Source organism: Anopheles ziemanni, chromosome 2 (assembly GCF_943734765.1).
Source record: "Anopheles ziemanni chromosome 2, idAnoZiCoDA_A2_x.2, whole genome shotgun sequence".
Lineage (NCBI taxonomy): Eukaryota > Metazoa > Arthropoda > Insecta > Diptera > Culicidae > Anopheles > Anopheles ziemanni.
Window position 1 is genome coordinate 44,472,695 of NC_080705.1, and position 21,877 is coordinate 44,494,571.

Here is a 21,877-nt window from a genome sequence, read left to right on the forward strand (position 1 = left end):
ATGTTGACGTTCGATATAATTATACAATGTCTATCTTTCGATTTTCGAGCTGACCGGGTTTTAGCCGCATGTGACTTTTAGTTATTTTATATAATTTGAAAACCAACAATGCACGCAATGAGCTACTCGACTGCCCGAGGAAACCAGTTCCACAGGCGACCTTCCCGCAAATCAGAAGAAAAACTGGTCCTAATCTATTGCCTTGCGGTACAGATTGAGCGTAGCATCCACCTTTCACGATATTTTTTTAAAATTTGTGTCATTTAGAATATATTGCTCCTAAACGAATATACAATCTGATTACATGAGATACGTGTCCGTTAGTTAGTCAACCAGCTCGACTATTATCCACTAAATAAATAAACTTTAAAAGATCAAACAAGTTGATTAGCAGTTACCATGAATACCAGTTAATTGTTAAAGCAAATGATAAAAGACGAACTGGCTGCAACATGAATATATGAGACTTGTTAAACCACCTTAATTTATCCTATGCACGTATAGTGTAAATTGAATAATAACAACATTGGGTTTCCCCTAGCAATACTTCACGATGTTTCTTCTAGAAATAATACTTTTTCACTAATTGTGTGAATAAATCAAATCTTTAAACTTTGCTCCGGATTCCTACACAATAAATAAAATAGTTTCTATGCATCGCTGTAACAATTATGCTAAAGTATATATGTATCTACTATTCCGCAGTCTAGGCAATCTATTGATTCCAGCAATGTTTGCATAGTGTCGGATGAGTTGAAACCTTTTTCTGCTTCAGATTTAAGATTCCATTGTCCTGTGCTTGGCGACCACACTTGAAACAATATACTCTCCCACATTGCCGGCAGGTATTCATTTTGTCGGGAGTTGTGAGCAAACCCTGACATACAGCACAGAACCGATCCATGCTAGAATCATCGTTTGATGTGCCAAGAAAACCACCGACTATGCGAACACTGTTTGAGAATGACGGTTCAGCTACGGACCACGTGAATATGCGACCCCTGGCATCACCTATTGTAGAGTTAAATACAAAATTGAAATATAATCGCAGAAAACATCATTTTTATACTCAGAAAGAACAGCAAAGAATACGAAAGACCCTAGACATTAGCCGTGGGCATTATAAGAGCATTATATATTGTCGATACTTATAATAAGTAGAACTTTATACTTACCGACATATAAACTACGGTGATCTTTGGATATGGCTAGCGCCGTAATACTTGCTGGTTCACTATTATCTTTCCGATCGTACGCCGTATGCATTGTCAATTCTACTCTAAAGATCAGTTTTCGAACCCATTGAACTTCAACTATAAAAAGAAAAAAGCAAAAGTAAGTAACGAACCATGAAAAGTTATGTAATGTAAGAGACGTAATAATTTGACCTACGTTTTGCCGATTGTAGATTATTGTCTTTGGTGTCGTCGCTGGGTCTTAAAACACCGGTCTCCTGTGCCGTAGCACCTTCCGCGGGCACATTTCCTTTACTTTCCTCGGCACCTGTGCCTTTAACAAATTCCATAGACCACATCTGAACAATAAAACATTCAACCGTTATATCAACAGTTAAATACCAAAAAGTAATGTTGTAAAATACCGTACCCTTACTACACCATCAGTAGACCCGGTTATAATCACGTTATTTGTGTCCCATTCCCGAATGCTCGAGAAAGTAGCACAAAGGATTTGCTGCATTCGATCTGAGCTACCCATGCTGGTGTTGACGACAGCCATTTGAAGTCCATTGATAGACCATATGTGCAGCCAGGTGCCCGAGCACGTTGCGATGTCTCCCTAAAAAGCATGGCAAATAAAAAAAAAGTTAATAAATACAAATTTTGATGAGTTAAAATGTGAAAAATTAACGTTTGAAACAACGAAATATTACCGTTAGCTCATTGATGCTAACCGCAGCTACTGCACCTGCATGACCAACCAGCTTACGAACGTACGTTAGGCGTGATAGATCCCAAATGATTGCGCTTCGATCTCGGGAACCACTCAGGATTATATTATATGCGCTACTTGACGTCAGCGCTGTGACGGTGTCGGTATGACCGAACAGGGTCTGTTTGAGCATAATCTTCTTTGCCTTCGTGTCGACACTGTGCACCGATAGCACAGAGCTGGTGCCTGCGAGGATCAACAGCTTTGCACTAGGACAGGTACAGGATAGGATCTCACCACAATGATCGATGTTTTCACAGACGTAATTTGCCCGATCAGAATCGTAGGTACCGACTCGTATCGAGTGGTCGGCGTAACCCCATGCGATGTAGCGATTGTACGCATTCGGAACAAGAATTTTGTTCTGCTCCACGGCCAGTATGTTTTTTTCGTGCTGTATTATTTGTCCTACCGGCCCTTTTACTTCTGGAAATGGAAAATGTCTGGTAAATAAGAGTTGTTCAGTGTGCAAGTAGTGCAAACATCACCCTAACCTTTCACGGGTTGCGGACTGGGTTTAAGGTTGTTAAGATGGTAAAAGAAAAACTTTTCGCTACTTATCGTTGGAGCATTTCCAAGCGGTGATAGTGGTGGAATCAGTGGGCTTACATCGACCAGTTTACTGAACTGCTTTGTTGATACCATACGCTTTGCAGGGTGTGCTTTGCGGAACAATTGCTTTGGAATCTGACCAAAGTTGTTGATAAACCCGATGGCAGCACTTTTCTGTAGAGGATCTTGAATACTGAAAAGAAACGAAACAATTGTCAGACATGAAAATGAAACCCCAAGTCAAACTAATTAATTGATTAAAGTTACTTACTTGTAGATGTCCACATTGCCTTCGTAGAAAAGATGATGGAAAACATTCACAGCTTCAATAGCGGCTTGTCCTTGTTGTTTATAACCGAAAATAAGGTCGATCCACTGCATGCATAAAGTTAAATTATTTTAAAAAATACCACACTAAGTGAAGAACATAAGGATATTTTCTTACCAAATGCAAATTACGGCTCACAAAGTCACATTCCAGTGCTTCTCGATGCATGCGGATAAATTCCCGCGGATCATTTTTCGCCCACGGTGGCAGTACTACATCATTCAGTACTTCCCCATTCTGCTTTGTGCCCAAATCGAAGCGATTCGAATTTTCCAAAAATTCCGGAAGATAGAAAAACTCCGGTATGAGCTCCTTCACATCGGCCATGTTCTGTCGCGATGCCGAATACCATGCTTCCTTTACACTGTGAAAAAGCCGATCGGCCAAGTCAAAGTGACCGCCCTGTAGGCGAAGAAAGTTCTGCGTGAACGGTTCCAACCGCACCAAGTACGAGCAGACAATCATGGCCGAGCTGTAGTGCGTGCCGTAGTGATACGGCGGTGTGTCCCCTTGGGGATCGTCCCAGTCTTCATAGCGCTTCTGAAACTGCTTCAGACGCTCCTGCGTCTGTGCACCCATCGGTTTGGAGAGGTCTCGAAAGTTTCCCGGATCGTTCAGATCCAACGTGTCGCAGTCATAGTTTGCCAAAATCCACGGAAATACGGGGTACTGCATGAGATCGTTGTACGAGCGACCGGCCAGCGAGTTTAGGTGCATCAGATATTGAAAATTGGATATTTCCCCGCGCTGTACAGACAACATTCCGCATTAAATATTGAATGCTACATTTGATAAGCTAATGCTTACTTACCACCCAACGCTGTGTAACCGATGTTTCGCCGATCAGATTACTCAAGAGGCCAGCGTTTTGTTCCACACTGGCGGCCCTTTTTTGTCCTGCCACCGATTGCTGTGCATTATCGGCTATGTGCGTTGCAATGGATATTAGTTTTTGGAATACTTTATTTCGCACTTTCTGCGGGAAGCTCAGCAGGTAGTTCTGACCGTTGCCGCAAAATACCTCTAACGCGATCGGTTGCAGTAGATAACGTCGCTTGTGTATTTCACGAATATCGTCATAAAATATCTTCGAACATTGTCGTATGCTACGAGACCTGAAAAACACATTGCACAATATCTCTGAATAAGTATACTTATAAGAAACTCTTGATTAAAAATATACGTAAATGTACTACAATGAATAAAATGCCAGTTCAAATAAAGGAGTCGGTAGGTAGCATGAACATTTGTGAATAAAATTTAAAAATACATTACATTTGGCTGTTTCCAGTAGTTGTGCTCGGTATAATTGGTTCAAAGTTTTCCGCCGGCAACGAGTCAATGTCGTGAATTTCTCGATTACGCAGCAACGTAAATCCATCGACAATGTAGCAACATTCCCTACCAAATAGGAGAAGACCCTCGAACGTGTCCAATCCTTGTATACGTGCGGAACGAAATATATGCGATACCTATTGATGAAAGAAAAGATAAAAAAAGATAGAATAAATAACACCTTCTCCAATGTATATGAAGAGTGTACGCTTACCTTTTCTTTTTCCTCGAGTAAACGTAACAACACCTGATTATCCGGCAAAGAAGAAGATAAATCTTCCTCGTTTTCCAAGCAGTCACCTTGCATTCCGTTCTCAGCGCTGGAATTTCATTATTTTAAATTATAGGTTAACGATTAAGTGTATCCATACAACATTCAAACTACATTGCCGTCTTACCGATGCGATTTGGAAAAGTTCGACTTTTTGGTGGCCGCATCCGTTTTCGTTTGCCCCGCCGTAATGAAGGCCGCCAGTTCCTGTTCAAATTGCTCCGGAAACATATTGCGATACTGTTGAACGAACTTGCTGTTTTTGCCACTGTCGTGGCTGATGGCCACACGACATTTCAGCTGTCGCTGGCTTTGATGATCGCAACCGGCAGCCACGTCCAGCTCCGGCCGTGGTGGATAGTGCACGTAGAACAGCTCATTCTTAAGCATCTTCTTACGCATACGGTAAGGACCTTCCGTGCTGTCCAGCGTCCACTTGGTAAAGTCTGCACAGCACTCCGGACCCCAGATGGCCCGTTCACGTATCAGTTCCGCCTCGGACTGGAGCCAATCTTGATAGACGTAGCGTTTCGTGTGCGCACTGCTGTTACCATGCTGTTCCAGTCGAAATTCCCAATAATCCCGAACGAGGGTCAGTTTAGCGGTAGTTATTTGGCGGATGTCGGCCCCCCGGAATTCCTCCGCATGCACGCGCCGTTTTCCGGACTCTTTTTTCAACTTTGAACGACTGGTTAAACGTGTTAAGCCACCGGTAACCTTTTGTATTTTAGATTGAATATTATTATGTACCTCCCAGGGCGTACGGTTGGCTGACCGACGTTCCGCATCTAGAAATGCTAGCCAATGCTTTAGTGATATCTCGGCTACCTGTGCTTGGGTTCGATCCATATCGGGTGCACGAGCGTTTCTTACGGGCTGTGAGAGCGTTACTTTGAATATTTCTTCAATGACCGGCTTCTTGCACACATACAGCTCTTCCCAAACTCTAAACGAAGCCATTACCAATTCCGACGACAGGGACAATGATGAGGTAGACGCGTCATGGGCCACCTTATGTGTGGCGATTTGTTTTTCACTATCATTGCCCAGAAAGGAATCAACATGCCAAGTCGTGGTTCGGGCAGCAGCCTGGGCCGATGGTGAATGCAACACGATGCGATCACCACCGCTTTCGGGCCCATCGGAACTGTGCAACTGAAGTAAGCAGTACGTGAGACACCCAATAAAGTCGGGATCATGATTACCGGCACCGAACACGAGCAGTCGATTAGTCATCAGCTTCTGCAGCACCTCCACCAACATTGCATCCCCACCGGGACGTGGTGGATGGGCCAACAGATACAGTATACACCGATTCAGCGAACGGTACAACGGTTCTAAGGAGCTAGCACAGGTAATACTACCCCCACTGCTACCAATTCCTCCACCGGATCCTAACTGGCCAGCACGACGTTTAGCCTGTTGTATCAAGTGTATACAGTAATCAAACACTTCCCGTCCATCTAGGTACAACATCTTTTGCCAGAGTTTGTCGACAATTCGCGCCGTTACATAGAACACGTTCGAGGCAAGGTGCTGTTGTCCACCCGGTGCGGCGTTGTTAACGCTGGAATTAGCAGCCGAAGAAGGTGACCTCAGCATTATGTTAATCGACACGAGGTGTGCCATTAACAGGGAAACAAAATCGGTTAGAAAATGCTTCCGTTGGCGATCGTCTACAATGCTTCCAATTAAAAAGAACTCTAAAACGGCATCAATCACTGGCGCCGTTTTGCCGGTGTAGCAAAGCGACAGTGAGTCCACCACCAGCTTCAATAGGAAGTCCAGAATTTGTGCCGTAATTGGGTAGGGGAAATTTTTTTCACATATTTCATCGTTGCCAAATCGGTTCGCTAGCGTGATAAGGTGCTGCTGATCATCTTCTGTCACTGGAGAGCCCAGGGGAGGTGTTACATCAAAGCTATCCAATTCTTTTAACACCGGAGAAACTGACTGGCCGGTTGCGGCTAACGGTGTCGATGCAGCTGATAAAGATCCGGCTGAATCTTTTACAAATGACGCCGCAGGAGGAAAGAGAACTGATATGAGCGCTACAATCACCTCGCCGCTCATCGCTATAGGGGCGAAATCGGGCAAATGTTTATAAAATGCCACAAGCAACCGCACAACGTCGGATGGACGGGAGTGTAACCACTGATCTGATCCAACGGCCAAAGTCCCATCGTCGGTTGCCTTTTGGCTATGTACAATCTTTCTCACCAAGCTTAAAATTATACAAACCGCTTCGGTGCAGAAGGTTATTTTTTCTGAACCTTGCTTTGTTGGTAGCACACTCGAACCGGGTGATGTCCACAAGAATCCCCAGATGTCTTCGAGACTTTTATTCTCCGAGGGAATTATCGACGACTTCACCGGATACCCTATGATTAGGGCAACGAGTAGGGGATACACTTCAGGCACCTCGATTCGATGCAATAAAAGCCATTCCAGGTAAGGAAATCCCATCAGCACCTGATGCTTGTTTGAGGTACTGCCATCTGAGCTGCCCATCGGATTGCTACCACCCGAACCACCGCCACTAGCGATTTGTGGCAGTGCTGATGACAATAAAATTGCATTACGCGATTGCATAACCACTTCGGTGTTTTTTAAATAGCCTTCTTCAGCCGACCCACCGCTTCCCTCGCGGAAACGAGGAAGAATGCTCTCCCGGGCCAACATTATCACAAGCAGCCGCATAGCCCAAAGCATTGTCGAGTGATTCAGATGCGGTTGCATGAACATCAGTATCCAATCTAGCCCTAGGATTCGCGATATATCATCGCACAGGCGCCAGTTAATGGCATTGTTAGCGCCAAAGTGTAAATGGTGGAGAATGCTGAGGCATCGGTTGCGTAACTGCACCTGTCGATCTTGAACGTTTTCTTCCGAAGCCGACTGGTCAACCTGACAAAAATAAAAATAAGAGAGATTGAGCAAATTGAATAGTATAATCACAAAAACACTAGCTACCGACCGTTGGTGTAAGACTTGTGATGTATTGTCCGAAAAGGAGAACATCGTTTGATCGCGGCTGGTATCCGAGTAAAGTATGCGCCAGAGCAAATAACGCTTTCCGAGCGCTATCGTCAGTAATTTCATCAATGATAAATAACAATTTTGCCAAGCACTGTAAGAAAGTAAATAACGCCATGATTAGTTTTAAGTTAAGATGATAAAAATAATTGTACAAAGGGTATGTTAACGCAAAATATTCTTGCTTGTTATAGCCTCTTTTGAACGGTAGCAACTATCATGCTGCGTGTGGATATATTTAGAAAAAAATAGGCTTAGATAGATTATTTTCCTTGATATCAACAAAAAATAAAAACGGGTTAGAAATCGTCAAGATGTCGATAAAAGATCACGATCGGTTAGCAGTCTTAATGAATCTTTTGGCGAGATTCATTCATATGAATCTTTCACCTAAGATTCATTCAGATGGATTCATGAATCTTTGCGGATTCGAATCTTCAAAGCATAATGAATCTTTCGAAACCCTAATGAATCTTTCATGGATCTGTCATGAATCTCCTTGATTCTTTCATTGGCCTGGGTCATGCGACCAAAAGAAAGGAAGTCCCTCTACCCAATTTTTCAGCAATTGATGATTTTTTGGGATTCATGAATCTACAAAACAAAAAGAACTATTCCGATTCATGAATCTGAATCTGAATTATAAAACTCTACTAAAAACCTTAGCTTTAAATTATTTTATGAACTCCATGACCAACTTACGGCTAATGAATAAAGCTGAAAACTTCGGCGTCAATTGAAGCATCCTTGTCCGATTGTCTTTTTCTCTAATGAAAAACCATTATTCAAGATGAAAAAGTGAATCGAAGAAATGATAGATGACTCGCACCAAATTGTAGCCAAGTTCCTATTGTCATCTCTACCATGGTTCCGATCCATGAGATGGTGCAACAGGTAGTCTCCAGTGAGGCCGATTCCCCCTCATTTCTTTGAACAGGTACTAAAAGTAACAGCCGATGTTTACTTGAAGTTTCAGCAAGATATTGTTGTTCCATGGGAGAAAAAGGATGCTTCTGGCCATCATTTTAACTTCCAACAAGAAAACTCAAAATTAGCAAGAGAAAACTTAGCTTGCGAAACATCGTCATGCGCCCTATAATTAACGCTTACTGTTGAACAATTCTTGAGATTAAAATAGCAGTTTAAAACTCTCATTAGCTTGGAAACGAATGGAACATTTCCAATTTCCATGATAATTAAAAATTACAAGTGTTGCTGCACCAACGATGTGTTCGAGGATAAAACACAACAAAACGGCCAATTTGAACTCAAACGGCTCAGAACCATAAAACTTAAGAAACGCTGCACCAAAAGGAAGACGAAAAGGTCGATAGGCAAAGTCCCACCTTAAATTGTAACATTTCGGTATCCAGTACGATCGTTTGTCCAAATAAAGAACTTTCCGAGAAGGACACGACGTACCGGAATCGAGATGCCCAAATCAACATACACCAAGCGCATGGGTCGATCGCGCATTTGTTTAGGACAAACCGAACGCGTGGCATAGGGAACAGCGATTACGCAATGTACCAACGGAATAAATATGTAGATCGGCGCTGTAAACAAACCCACATGTAAACTCCCGTTACCGATCGCGATCCTGATCCCCAATAAACATAGAAAACGGACAAGGGACATGACGCAACGATAACGGGATGTTCAGGCAATGCGTTGCATCATAAAGTGGATAGGAAGAAAAACCCAACATAAGGATCACCAATCCTTCTCGCCACCTGCCACACATATACATTTAAAACCTTGTATTGTATAAGCACAAATACCATGAAGAAATTCTGGTATATAAACGGAATCAATTTTGAAATAAATTTAGTGTTAAATCAAACTCCGACTAGAGTAACCTCGTTGGTTTTTTATCGCACTTACTGCCATATCCGAAAGCTTGAAGCACCCAGTCTCCCTTTCCAAAGCATAGGCCTCCACCACACGCAGAGGCAACTAGCTAGAAAGTAATAGAGTCCAGGGACTTTGACAATTAGCCGGCAGAAATATAACTTCCCGTTACACACCGCTAACCAAGCTAGGAGGTCTTCCTTCGCGGGACCTACTTGGTTAGAAGTGAGTTAACAACAAGAGATACAAGGCGCCTAGCAGTTTGCGTGAAAAACCCTATCATTTCAAAGGGGCTTTAGTATACATGGCATTAAAACCAAACAAGATTACTTACCTGCAGATCCTGCATGATTCGAATATTGGCGAACTTTTCGTTCGACTCGGTGCCCAGCTCCAAAAGATGCTCTAACAAAGAGCGGATTAAATCATTCGAACCGTCCAGCCAGATGTCGAAATCACATAGTAAATCCTTTTGATAAAAGAAACCAGCATTCATTAGTATTTCTTTTCCAGTATAGCATATTAAATGCTATATATTAAAGATTTTCAAAATACCTGGAACGCTGTTATATTCGGTATCGTAGAGGTCTCATAGCCACTGTGCACTGTACCAACCAAATTGAACGTTAGATGCAATATGTGAGAATTGAGAAGTGCCTTTTTCCGTTTGTACAACATCCCCAGCGTCTGATAGTACCGACGACGGTTCATTTCTCGACGTGCCGATTTATTGGTGCGCAGGATGCAGGTCAGCGCTTTGACAGCCGCGTAAAGACTCTCGATATCATGCGACATGGCAACCAGCCCGAGCAGCACGCTGCAACCACCGACCGTGTTCATCGTCATCGATACGGGGAAGGGATTAAAGTGCCGTATGCCTAGGTAACCGACCAGTACGCCACCAAGGGTGCGTGACGGTCCGGTCAAATGACCGGAAGAATTGTGCAGCAACACGATGGGTGTTGCGTTTTCGTGCGAGCTCATACCGAGCTGCTTTCCGATTGCCTTTGCGTCTGTGCGATTGTAAACTTTGCGAATCTTCGATAGGGTCATATGCGAGAAGGCCTTTGGGTTAACACCGAACATTAGCCGCTCCTCTTGGACCAGTGGGCTAATTTCTTCGTTGTCCTCCAAACGTACATCCTGATATGAGCCAACATAGTGTGGACCAAGAACGTATACACGAGCAACTGAAGCGGCATCAAAAGTCTAAAAATAGGTAACAGTTAAAGGAGGTAGAGTTAATACAAGTACGCTCCCTTTGCCAATGGCATACGAAAACCCTACATCGTCGATAAGATGACAAGCTCCTTGCTTCCAGTTGAGTTTGGAATATATTCTCCATATAGGTGGGGTCCCGATAAATGCATGCACGCAGCTAGACATTGTGCGAGTTGTAGATGCCGTGCTGATAGGTTGTATTTTTTGGGTATGGACATGGCGCCCATCTAGATAGATTGACAGTAGACACGATTTCAGGGTAACTTTTGCGATTGTTACTGCCACATGATGCCACTGACTCTCCTGCAGGAACGTTGGACACCATACACGCGACAGATATTCGTCTTTGTACACATTGCAGAACGCTAAAAAGAAAAAAGAACAAAACATTAAAATTAATTAATAACAATTACAAAATATCCTCATATTATTCCATACCTTGAGTGAACGGAAATTCTTGCGTTGCTACCGATAAGGTTTTATCACTAGGTAGAATGAGTACGCTAAACACCACCGACGCATCTTCAATCGTTCCGTCATCCGAGCGGACAATGTGCAACAGCCTGATGGGATGGCTATCTAGTTGCGGAGGGTGCGGGAACCTGTCCACACAAAACCACGTGCTAAACGTTAGCCCACTATTGGAGGGAAATACTCTATCGCCCGTTCCTATTCCACCACCAGTGGCTACATCTTGTTGGTGGCCACTAGTATTACCGCTTGAACTACTTCCACCACCGCCACCATGCTGTCCCGAGCCGTATCCGACCCCGAAACCGAGTGCAGCCCCTGCTCCGCCAGCGCCAGCTCCACCGTCCATGCTCGCTAGCCCCATGCCGACTGATCCATGCAGATGGTGATGAGCGGTAGAATTGTGTAGATGTGGATTCGATTGGTTGGGTGCGATGTTTGGAAAGAAAAGACACGCAAACCCTTCTGTCGACATGTCCATTTCGATAAACGGTGGCTGCGTGAAAGAACCGTGTGCTCGGAAGTCACGTGGAGTGGTGATTGATACCAACGTTTTCACGCGAGTCAACGGTACTGTGGGTGATTGCATCGATTCGCTGGTCTTTTCATCGTCCTTTGTGCACATGTCGATGTTTAGGTTCAATCGAAGAAACGTGCGCAATTCCTTCGGCATCAGCGCTTGTACCGCGAGACGCTCGAAGATGTACTGCAACGACGTGTGCAGCGGATGACGTTCGTCCACCAGAGCTACCTTGCAGATGCGCAAGAGACACTCATTTAATCCGCCATCGCACATGATTTGTTGATTGCGCTCGCTACGAACAAATGACTTAATAACCTCGGAGAGAAAATATTGCAGCGCGATCGCCCTAGTAGTTGACGATTTCCAGATGGTCGTGTCAGCCTCTGACGAAAGTTGCTCCTCCTTGACGGAAGGGAGCAATTTTAGCATGCAAACAATCACGCTTGGATGTACTATGACGTTATCGATTACGTTCAACGCTGTTGGTGTCAGCACGGAAGAAGACTGTTAGGAAAAAAAAACAATTTTATTTATTACGACTCGTTTTTAACAAAACTGTGTACAACATGGAACAGAAATTATCCCTTTAAACAACGATTGAACATTCGCTTAAACCATTATGAGATTTTAATTTTATATTATACACTTTAAAAATCTTACATGTGTCTCATTGATGATTGCGGCAGAAGAGGCAGTTGAAGAATCAGAGTTATTGTCTGCGTTTGTTTTGTTGTGCGTATAGTGCAAGGTGTCGACCATCTGAGGTCTATCAAATCCATCCAGAACTATATCATACAACGATCGATATATTATGCAGATAGCAACCAATGAACGGGGCATATCAACAATTAAGTGATGTTTGTCACTGTGATTATACGATAAGAATTAGAAAAACATATCAATCAGTTATGAGCACATATTCCAATTTCGTTGATTTACAGTACACATGTTCGGACTATTTTTTTACAACATTTCAATTACATTAATCGCATTTGGCGTTGGTAGGAAAAATTATAACATAAAACACTCCTTGTTATCCGTACATGCGATAAGATTTGAAAGATGCAACTGGTTGATGAATGTAGAAAACTACAATCTTACCTGAAGAGATCATTCCTAATATCTGCTTTAAACACTTTCGAATACGTTTCTACCAAATTATGATCAACCGCCCAGGTATCGGGCCCATCGCCAGTGGTAACTGTATTCCCAGTACCCCGTTCGTAGGAATTAATGTACTCATTTTTAGAGAAGCATCCCAAATCCTGTATGGCCTGGTAGAAGAGTGTATTCGCTATCTGTAAATATATGTCCATAAAAGAGAATATCTGTTTTAAAACTATATTTTAAGAGACAATTTTGCTCAATGACATTGAGAGGGCCCGTGGATCCTACGCTCAAGCGCTACAAGCGGCCCCTGACGCCATATCAGAGACCCTGCTAAACCAATTTAGCATCTTAGAACAGGATCTAGAGAACGACGTCCCTACCTCGCTCCCCCGGGCAGGTAATAACAGGAAACATTTAAGCTTTGCGGTACGATACAAGCTAGCGAAAAAAAAAGTAATTTCAAAGAAGAAGGTAGCACAGAAGAAGCAAAACAAACCCCCAAAGCCAGTAGCTTCCAGACCTGCGCCAGCTCAATAGGCAGAAACTCGCACTCCCCGATCCACACCTAGTCAGACCACCCCACCGGCTGCACCTAGCACCTCAGCGTATACCGGCAAACCTGGCTCCTCTGCTAGAGAGCCTAACTCGTGCGCCAATATCCCTCCCCCATCCCTTTCTGACATCCTTCAGTCGTTGCTGGACCCTCTCAACCTCCCTCCTCCCCTGTCGAGTCTGGTAGCCTGCGCGTTGCCCTTCATACGAGGTGTGTTACATCGATGGCCGACACAATGGCCATGCATTAGCAAGATTGTTCGGACCGATGTTTGATACGTCAAACATTGTCCAATGGAATTGCAGGAGCCTTCTGGGGAAGATAGACCTCTTCAAGGCCCTGCTGAATGAACACCAGGTTGATGCATTCGCACTTTGCGAGACATGGCTAACCCCGGAGACTACACTCAGATTCCCAGGATACAACATTATTAGTCAGGACCGAGACTCACGGGGAGGAGGAGTACTGATAGGAATAAAATCAAACCAGTCTTTTTCCCGAATCCACTTTACAAACAGTGGAACAATAGAGGCAGTAGCCGTTAGAACTAGGATAGGAGAGCAAGACATTGTTATTGCCTCGGTCTATGTCCCGCCGTTTTCTACAGTTAGCCGAACCAGACTGGAATTAATAGGAAGGGAGCTACTTAATCTGTCAAGACTCCTCCCCCCACCGTTTCTCATATTAGGGGATTTCAACTCACATAGCTATGATTGGGGGGGAAATAGGGATGACGCCCTGTCTCACATCATTAGAGACTTTGTAGATAACATGGGATTGACAATTCTAAACACTGGAGAAGCGACTAAAATTCAAACACCCATGTTTAGTCCAAGCGCTCTAGACCTCTCGTTGTGCACGTCAACTTTGCAGCAAAACATCAAATGGAAGGTAATAGCCGACCCACTGGACAGCGATCATCTGCCTATCCTTGTTACACTCTCGAAACAAAGTGGAACCACGGCAAGAGGTGTTTTTAAAGGTGACCTTACCCTAAATATTGACTGGGGAAAATATGCAGAGCTTGTTACCGCTTGGCTCACCCGAGAATCTGATCATACGTCGTCTTTGGAGGAATTCTCAAACTTTGCGGTAGGTGTATACGAGTGTGCCCTTAAGGCACAAAAAGGTCACACACATATCCCGAAAGCCTTCAAGAGGACGCCTAATCCCTGGTGGGATAGGGACTGCCAAGCGGCTAGCATAGCAAAACGCAAAGCCTACAAATACTACTGCAACACTGGCTCCAGATCTCTATATGAGAACTATAAAGGTCTGGAGAAAAAGTGTAAAAATCTGAGTAAGGCTAAAAAAAAGGGACACTGGCGAAGCTACGTGAATTCCCTTAATCCTGCAACAGCTCTCCGCTCGCTATGGAGGAAGGCTAAAAGGATGAGGGGGCACTGCCCGGGCAACGAAAGTGAACGCTTCACTGCGGACTGGCTGAAACCGTTTGCTCACCGGATTTGTCCAGACTTCGTCCCTGAGCAGTGCTTCAAACAGTTGGAGACTGAAGGAGACCCATCACTGGATAAATCATTCACAATGGTGGAGTTCTCCTTAGCCCTGCTCTCGAGCAAAGATTCCGCCCCAGGATTAGACAATATAAAAATAAAGCTTATCCAACAGCTCCCGGCCCTAGCCAAGAAACGGTTACTATGCATATTAAATAATCTTTTCACGCTAAACATCGTTCCCCCCTCCTGGCGCGAAGTGAGAGTAGTGGCCAGTTTGAAAAATGGTAAACCTCCCTCAGAGCATACTTCGTATCGGCCCATTGCAATGCTGTCATGCTTACGCAAATTATTAGAACGAATGATTCTATTCCGCCTGGAGGGATGGCTGGAAGCAAATAACCTTCTATCCAACACCCAGTTCGGCTTCCGGAAAGGCAAAAGCCCCCAAGACTGTCTGGCTCTTCTCACCACAGAGATCGAGATAGCCCACTGCAAGAAGAAGAACATGACGTCAGTTTTTTTAGACATTCAAGGAGCATTCGATTCAGTATCGCCACATAAGCTCTGCAAGAAGTTGCAACTCGCAGGAATTGGTCCCAGAATGAACAACTTTCTGTTCAACCTGCTCGCTGAGAAAACGATGCTGTTCGACAATGGGCATCATCGGGAGAGAAGGGTAAGCTTCTTCGGTCTACCACAAGGCTCATGCCTAAGTCCTATCCTTTATAACTTCTATGTGAACGGCATTGACGCCTGCCTTGAACCGAGTTGTACCCTGAGGCAGTTCGCAGACGATGTAGTACTCTCAGTTGCTTGTAGGGACCCCGCCGAAGCAAAAACATTCCTACAAGCTACGATCAATAAGCTGGAAAATTGGTCTAACGACATGGGAATAAGGTTCTCCCTAGAAAAAACTGAACAAATAACTTTCTGTTTCTTCAGCAACACGGCGGGAAATAAACAAAAAGGCCTATACGAACCTGAAATTAATTTGTTTCTCCAGGGGAAACAGATTAAAAAAGTTGACACAGTGAAATATCTGGGAATTTGGTTCGACAGAAAACTCAAGTGGAGCAAACATGTGGCAGAACAATCACGAAAATGCTCTCGCCGTATTAACTTCCTCCGCACAATAACAGGCTTCTGGTGGGGGTCTCACCCTACGGACGTACTGCGACTCTATAAGACTACGGTTCTCTCGGTATTGGAGTACGGCAGCTTTTGTTTCCACTGGGCAGCAAAGGCTCCTTTGCTGGTACTAGAGCGAATCCAATATCGATGCCTGCGAATTGCCTTAGGGTGCATGAAGTCAACGCACAACATGTCACTAGAAGTTATGGCCGGTGTAATGCCTCTTAGACTGCGCCTGAAACAACTAGCACTACGGTACATCATTCGGGCCTCAAACTCGAATCCGCAAGTGATAAAGAATTTTGAAATGCTGCAAGCATTAGGGTGCAGCAGCAGAATTATGCAAATTTATCAGGACTACTTGTCTTTACATATTATTGCTGACAAAGTCCCGAGATTTAACCTTGCTGCGCTTCCAGGCAAGTTGGATAAAATTCTAAAGATTGACACATCCTTCAAAAAGGAGCTAAACTCCATCTCCAAGGAAGGGCGAGAGACGACAGTCCCTGCCATCTTTAGGAAAAAGTTTGGCCATATAAAGCCGGAGAAACAGTTTTATACGGACGGATCTGCTTCCGCCGAGGGCACAGGTTTCGGTTGCTTTAACACCATCGCGGAAACGTTCCATAAGTTAGAACAACCATGTAGTATCTACGTTGCAGAACTTACAGCTATCTTTTGTGCGCTAGCTTTGATAGACACCCGGCCCCCAGGGGAGTTCTTTATATTTACGGACAGCTTGAGCGCTGTTCAAGCCCTCCAAAATGTGAATGTGGTTAATAGCAAAGATTTTTTTGTTATTAAAATATTAGAACTGCTATGTGCTCTTTTTGATAAAGCCTTCCGAATCTCGCTCGTGTGGGTTCCCGCTCACTGCGGAATCCCTGGGAATGAAAAGGCTGATGCCTTGGCAAAAAAAGGGGTGTCTTCGGGCGCCTTATATGACCGTATTATTCCTCCACACGAATTCCTCCGATACCCAGAGCAGCTCTGCCTGTCCCACTGGCAGAAGTTATGGGAGGCGGATGAATTTGGCCGCTTCCTCTTCTCGATCACTCCTCAAGTATCACTACGACCCTGGTTTAATGGACTGACGGTGAACCGTGCGTTCATCCGAATGATGTGCAGGTTGCGCTCGAACCACTTTGCGTTAGGGGCGCACCTACATCGGATAGATCTGGCTCAGACGAAGTTATGTAGCTGTGGCTCTGGATTCCACGACGCGGATCACCTTCTGTGGTCCTGTGTGGATTACGGAGCCGCACGACCGGCTTTGATCGACGCAGTAGAGGCGTTGGGCAAAACACCGGCCGTCCCGATACGTGACATCCTAGCGGAGAACGATATGCAGTACCTCAAAGTAATTTTCCATTTTGCTCGGAACAACGGACTCACACTTTAATTCCCACTCCCTCTCCCTTTCCATCCCCCTCTCTTTTCAGTTCACGTTTCCCCTTTCCCCATTCTGTCCCTTCCATCTTTACGTACCCTCTCCCACTCCTATGAACCTCCTGATGCGTCCTTGTTAAAGCACCTAGCTCGTCCGACCAAAATAGACCCAAATCACATCAACAAGCAAGAGTTGGAAGCAGAAGATCCCTGTCAAGGACGGTTCCGGACAGCGTGATTTCCCACATCGAGCGCCCTGATAGCCTCGACGTGACCCAAATAGGATAAGGAGATATCAGTTCTCTAGGATATAGTATATAATTTAATATGTACAATACGGCCCGCACCGTGAAAATAGAAATAAAAAAAAAAAAAAATTTTGCTCAATGACAATTACCTCGTTTTGAAAATATTTAGCATTTGCTGGTTCGAATCGCATAGCCGCATTTAGCGTTTGACATACAACACGAAACAATCTTATGTGATCTTTGCTTGATGGGTAGTTAGATTGTCGATCGTTAAATTGGCCTCTCAGCATGTCTAGCACATTCACAACGTACACAAATCCTCCGACCTGCCGATAAAACAAAAAATTTGTAATACTAAACGATGTGTTTTAAACATAGCAAACGCATTCACGGTAAAATTGATTGACAACAGTACCTTCCGAAAAAACGATCTCGTACGGTGACTTTCTTTAAGACAATCAATCAATGCGTATAAAACATGAATACGCATGGAAATGCTGGTTGTCAGTGGCTCTGTGGTTGTGTTGATAGATTTAAGTAAGTGTAGCATATCATCTTCTCCTCCAGCAGTTGAAACGAGCTCCTTTACAATTTCTAAAAACGAAAAAGTTTTAATTCATGGTATACAAAAATGGCAGTGTAAAGAGGAGAAATTGGACTACATTATTCCGGAAAAGTGGTATAAAGCCAGCTTTTCGAAATATACAAAATTGAATCAGCTTTTGTGTGTGACATTTAGAATGACTGTTAAAATAAGATAGAAACTTACTTAAAACAACGCTGTTGCAATGGTCGAACTTGATCATTTCATATATGCACTTGCTTCCACCGCTGTTTTTGAAAACGGATGTATTATTGCTATTGCCACTGAGCAAAAGCACAATCGCTTCCATTACGAGACGCCCCAGCATTTCTTGTGGATCGGTTTCCGGTGGATTATCTACACATAAACAAAAATAAACATTTGTAAACTCTAAGCTGTGCTGGAAATCCAATATTTCATATCGTTCGAACGAATGAAGAAGGTGTGGTATCTTAGGTTGCTAATTCTGTAATATTCTGAGAATCAGCACAAAGGTAAGCACTAGAAGAAAAGTAAGAATTGTGATATCCTGTAACATTTTTTTAATGAGACGTGTACATTTGAATCTACATTTTAAATAGAATTTATTTTTTATAACATTAAAAAATGAAACCCTCAACCTTGTTTAACCAGTTTCATCAACGTGTAAAACAAAAATAATGTTTGTTAATTTGTAATCTATCATTAGTACAAATTGCACTATATTAAGCAATTATTTTTTTAAATTTTAATCAAACATCAAGGATAATAATTGCTAAATTATCACTATTGCGATAATCAAATTATTGTTGAAATATGAGGGACATAAATTTCAAAGATCACCTACGATCTCCATGGAGTCCACGAGGTAGATATTGGATTCAAGCGTCACATCTTTATTATTACGATAGCGCTAGATGACTTAAATCGTTTCAATGAGTTTTACATTACGCTATTCAACGTAAGATTTTTTTTATTACCTCGAATGAATTACGAAAACAACCACATACCTTTAACAATATCTCGGGCGACATCTGCATTTATCGATTCTCGTGTCGTATTTTTTTCCAAAAACTCTTTGTAACGCTTCATGCAGGTGGTGAAAACTTCCAAGATTCCGACTTCTCTGTACACATCGTTAAAAATATTGTTGTGACTAAATAAAAAATTAAATACTGTTAGTTTGGTTGAACTGTTGATTTGCTCGATTTGCTAACCTTACCTTAAAAGATGCAAAAAAGTCCGAGTGCACGTAATGCTGGTATCTATTGCTTGATTCGTTTTCAACAGTACCGAAAGCGCTATCAACTCCTTGCGGGGTATGAAATTGAGTTGAAAAACTATGAATTCAATCAGTTCGAAAAATTTTAATTGCACCGTTGACTGCTTTTGGTGTATCTTTTCTGCAAACAGGCACAGCGTATTTTGGGACTCCAAAATAAAGTAATTGGCATCGTCATTACGGTAGACCACCATGATTGCGTCCAAGATCGTGCAGCAGAGCGATGCATTTGTCGAGCGAAGAAATACTGTTTGCAAGACTTGGAAGGCGTATATATTACGCACACACGTGCCTTTCGATGTTACGTGAGGCATTCTGAATCCTTGTAACTGCAATTGTGCTTTCTTATTGTCCGGAAGGGGATGTAACGGAGGTGCCTGCGAGTAGCCACAGCTGCACCAAGAAACGATCATGGGTATGAGCTTACGGAAAGATTCCTCAGCCACGGATCCCCCGTGTTCCGCGTCAGGGGTGAGAAGCTTCTTATCTTGATCTATCCTGCAAAGCAAAAGAAAAGATGAATTAATATCATCTACATAATTTTTACACGTACACACACACACTTTCATCAAAAACGTACTTGAGAAAGAAGTCTACTAGAAACAAGTATCCCTGACACTGCTTGAAGTCGTCTAATAAAACTTGAGACAGGCGCGATGATTGACGGAGGAATCCAAAAATCGCCAATAACATTTCAACCGTATCTAGCGGTTTGAAACTGATTGTTCGCTGCATATTGTCCAAGCACAATGCCATGCATCCTTTTGCTGTGGGCAAAACGACAATAATGGGCGATATTACATTCTAGAAAATAGTCTTACTTCAAAATATTACCATGCACATATTCTATCACATTTTCGTTTAAGCCATGACGAGCTATGGTGCATAGAACCTCGCGAGCTAGTGAACGCCACTGGGTGTTGCATGGAGCGTATTGCGCCGTCACGGTAGAGAACAATAAGGTTAAGTCGTCCATTCTTATCAACTCTTCCGCTGCTAGAGGGTGTGCGCAAAGTTTCAACAAAATCTATGAATAAGAAAGAATGAAACGTACCATAAAACGTTACCTGAGGGAATCGGTTATCAGTCCCTTTTTTTGCGTTACACTAACCTGGGAAAATGCATTATATAATAATACCCGCCGATCCAAACCAATACTGTTCGAAATATTGTCTGATAAAATGTCTTTGTTTGCCTCTGGAAGATCGAGAAACAAATAAATGCAACGGATCAACGTGGAAGGAAGCGTTGCGTTAATCATTATCTGAAACGAATTGGGACGCATCGTTTGTAAATTTGAAAATTTTAAGTCCATCCAACAATCGTCAAATACTGGCTACATACCTCATGCAATGAACTGTCGTGATTCGTGGTAGCCATTAAGCTGATAGCCGTTAGAAGAATCCAACCGTTCCCTGGCTCGTCATTACCATGCACATCGTGGAGTTCCAAAAAACATGCTATAGTCTTTGAGGCGGTTTCTGTGCTTTGGTTAGATGCTCTGTAAAACATTCGTTTTAACAACTAAATACACGCATTATGTGCTATCCATAACTAACCTGCGCTTTATTTCTCTGGCTAGCAGACGACTAACGTGATAACAGAAGGCAGATTGACTATCCCAGGACACTAGGGGTGCGGTATGTCCTCCACTTGGGCTTACCTCGTCGTACCGTTGCAAGTGGCTAAATACGTTACAGTATAGTGGTAACATTTGATACAATCTTCTATCCCTATCTGTATCTCCCATAGTTGGTTTGAGATTGATAAACTCGTCAAACAATTTGCATAAGTGCAACAGTGTTAAATTGGTTTCATCGTTGATCTCCCCATCGCTTGGACTCCCACTCAGGTTGGAATGTTTTTCGCCACAACTTGAATTTTGTAATGTTTGATACGCCTGGGATGGGGCTTTTTTAGCTATTTGCCGCTGATTACTCATTTTTCTAGAATGTTGTTACGACTTTCAGTAGACCAGAGCAATTATATGTTAGTTTCTCAGCGATCATCGGACATTAGACTAAGGAATGTATGTGCTATTCCAACAACTTTCCATAATGTACAATAGTGATACTAATAAGAATAGTATATTTCACCAAGAATATTGCTAAACACTCGTTATTACATTTCACTAACACGTCAATACACTTTAAGTGGTATCAAAACGAAGAGCTACATAGAACACTAGAACTTTAATTTGTGTCATTTATGATTATAATTACTCTTAATACATGACCGATTAGCACTTTAGATGCAGAGAAAAGAAAATGTTCGTTATATTCATCACTTGAGCTTATATAAACAATTTAACTAATCACCAGAAGCAGGTCACCAATAACCCTAAACTAGAGTGAATTTTGTAAACCAGTATCGATTTTTCTCTGTTTACAAGATCTTTCGTGTACTCTTTGATTTTTGTCAATTCGATTGTTTTTCTTGTTTCTCTTTTCTCCAAGTTCCCCTACTTTATCCATTTCTTCTGACATGTTTTGACATTTGGATATTTCCCGGCTGACAGAAATTCAAATTGTTTGCTGCTGTTATGTAGTTCCAGCAAGAGTTCCAGCAATCTACCAGCAAGTCAATACTCGACGTGCACAGATTTTC

At 43.0% G+C, this 21,877-nt stretch overlaps 1 protein-coding gene across 1 annotated transcript; it reads right to left on the reverse strand.

Annotated features, from left to right (window-relative positions):
- Window positions 1–172: 172 nt before the first annotated feature.
- On the reverse strand, window positions 173–21,212 carry LOC131293631 (WD repeat and FYVE domain-containing protein 3). Its single transcript, XM_058321708.1, has 29 exons — window positions 20,830–21,212; window positions 20,615–20,771; window positions 20,382–20,534; window positions 20,105–20,297; window positions 19,851–20,037; window positions 19,211–19,768; window positions 18,999–19,144; window positions 18,196–18,366; window positions 17,842–18,020; window positions 17,576–17,752; window positions 12,640–12,836; window positions 12,199–12,304; window positions 10,983–12,042; window positions 10,611–10,909; window positions 9,879–10,532; window positions 9,658–9,792; window positions 7,414–7,566; window positions 4,564–7,343; window positions 4,380–4,485; window positions 4,106–4,302; window positions 3,642–3,945; window positions 2,948–3,577; window positions 2,774–2,877; window positions 2,445–2,695; window positions 1,892–2,376; window positions 1,606–1,797; window positions 1,393–1,534; window positions 1,176–1,313; window positions 173–1,011 (listed from the first exon to the last, which is right to left on the reverse strand). The coding sequence occupies exons 1-29, from the start codon at window positions 21,210–21,212 to the stop codon at window positions 716–718; spliced, it is 10,533 nt and encodes a 3,510-aa protein (XP_058177691.1). The 3' UTR covers window positions 173–715.
- Window positions 21,213–21,877: the final 665 nt, after the last annotated feature.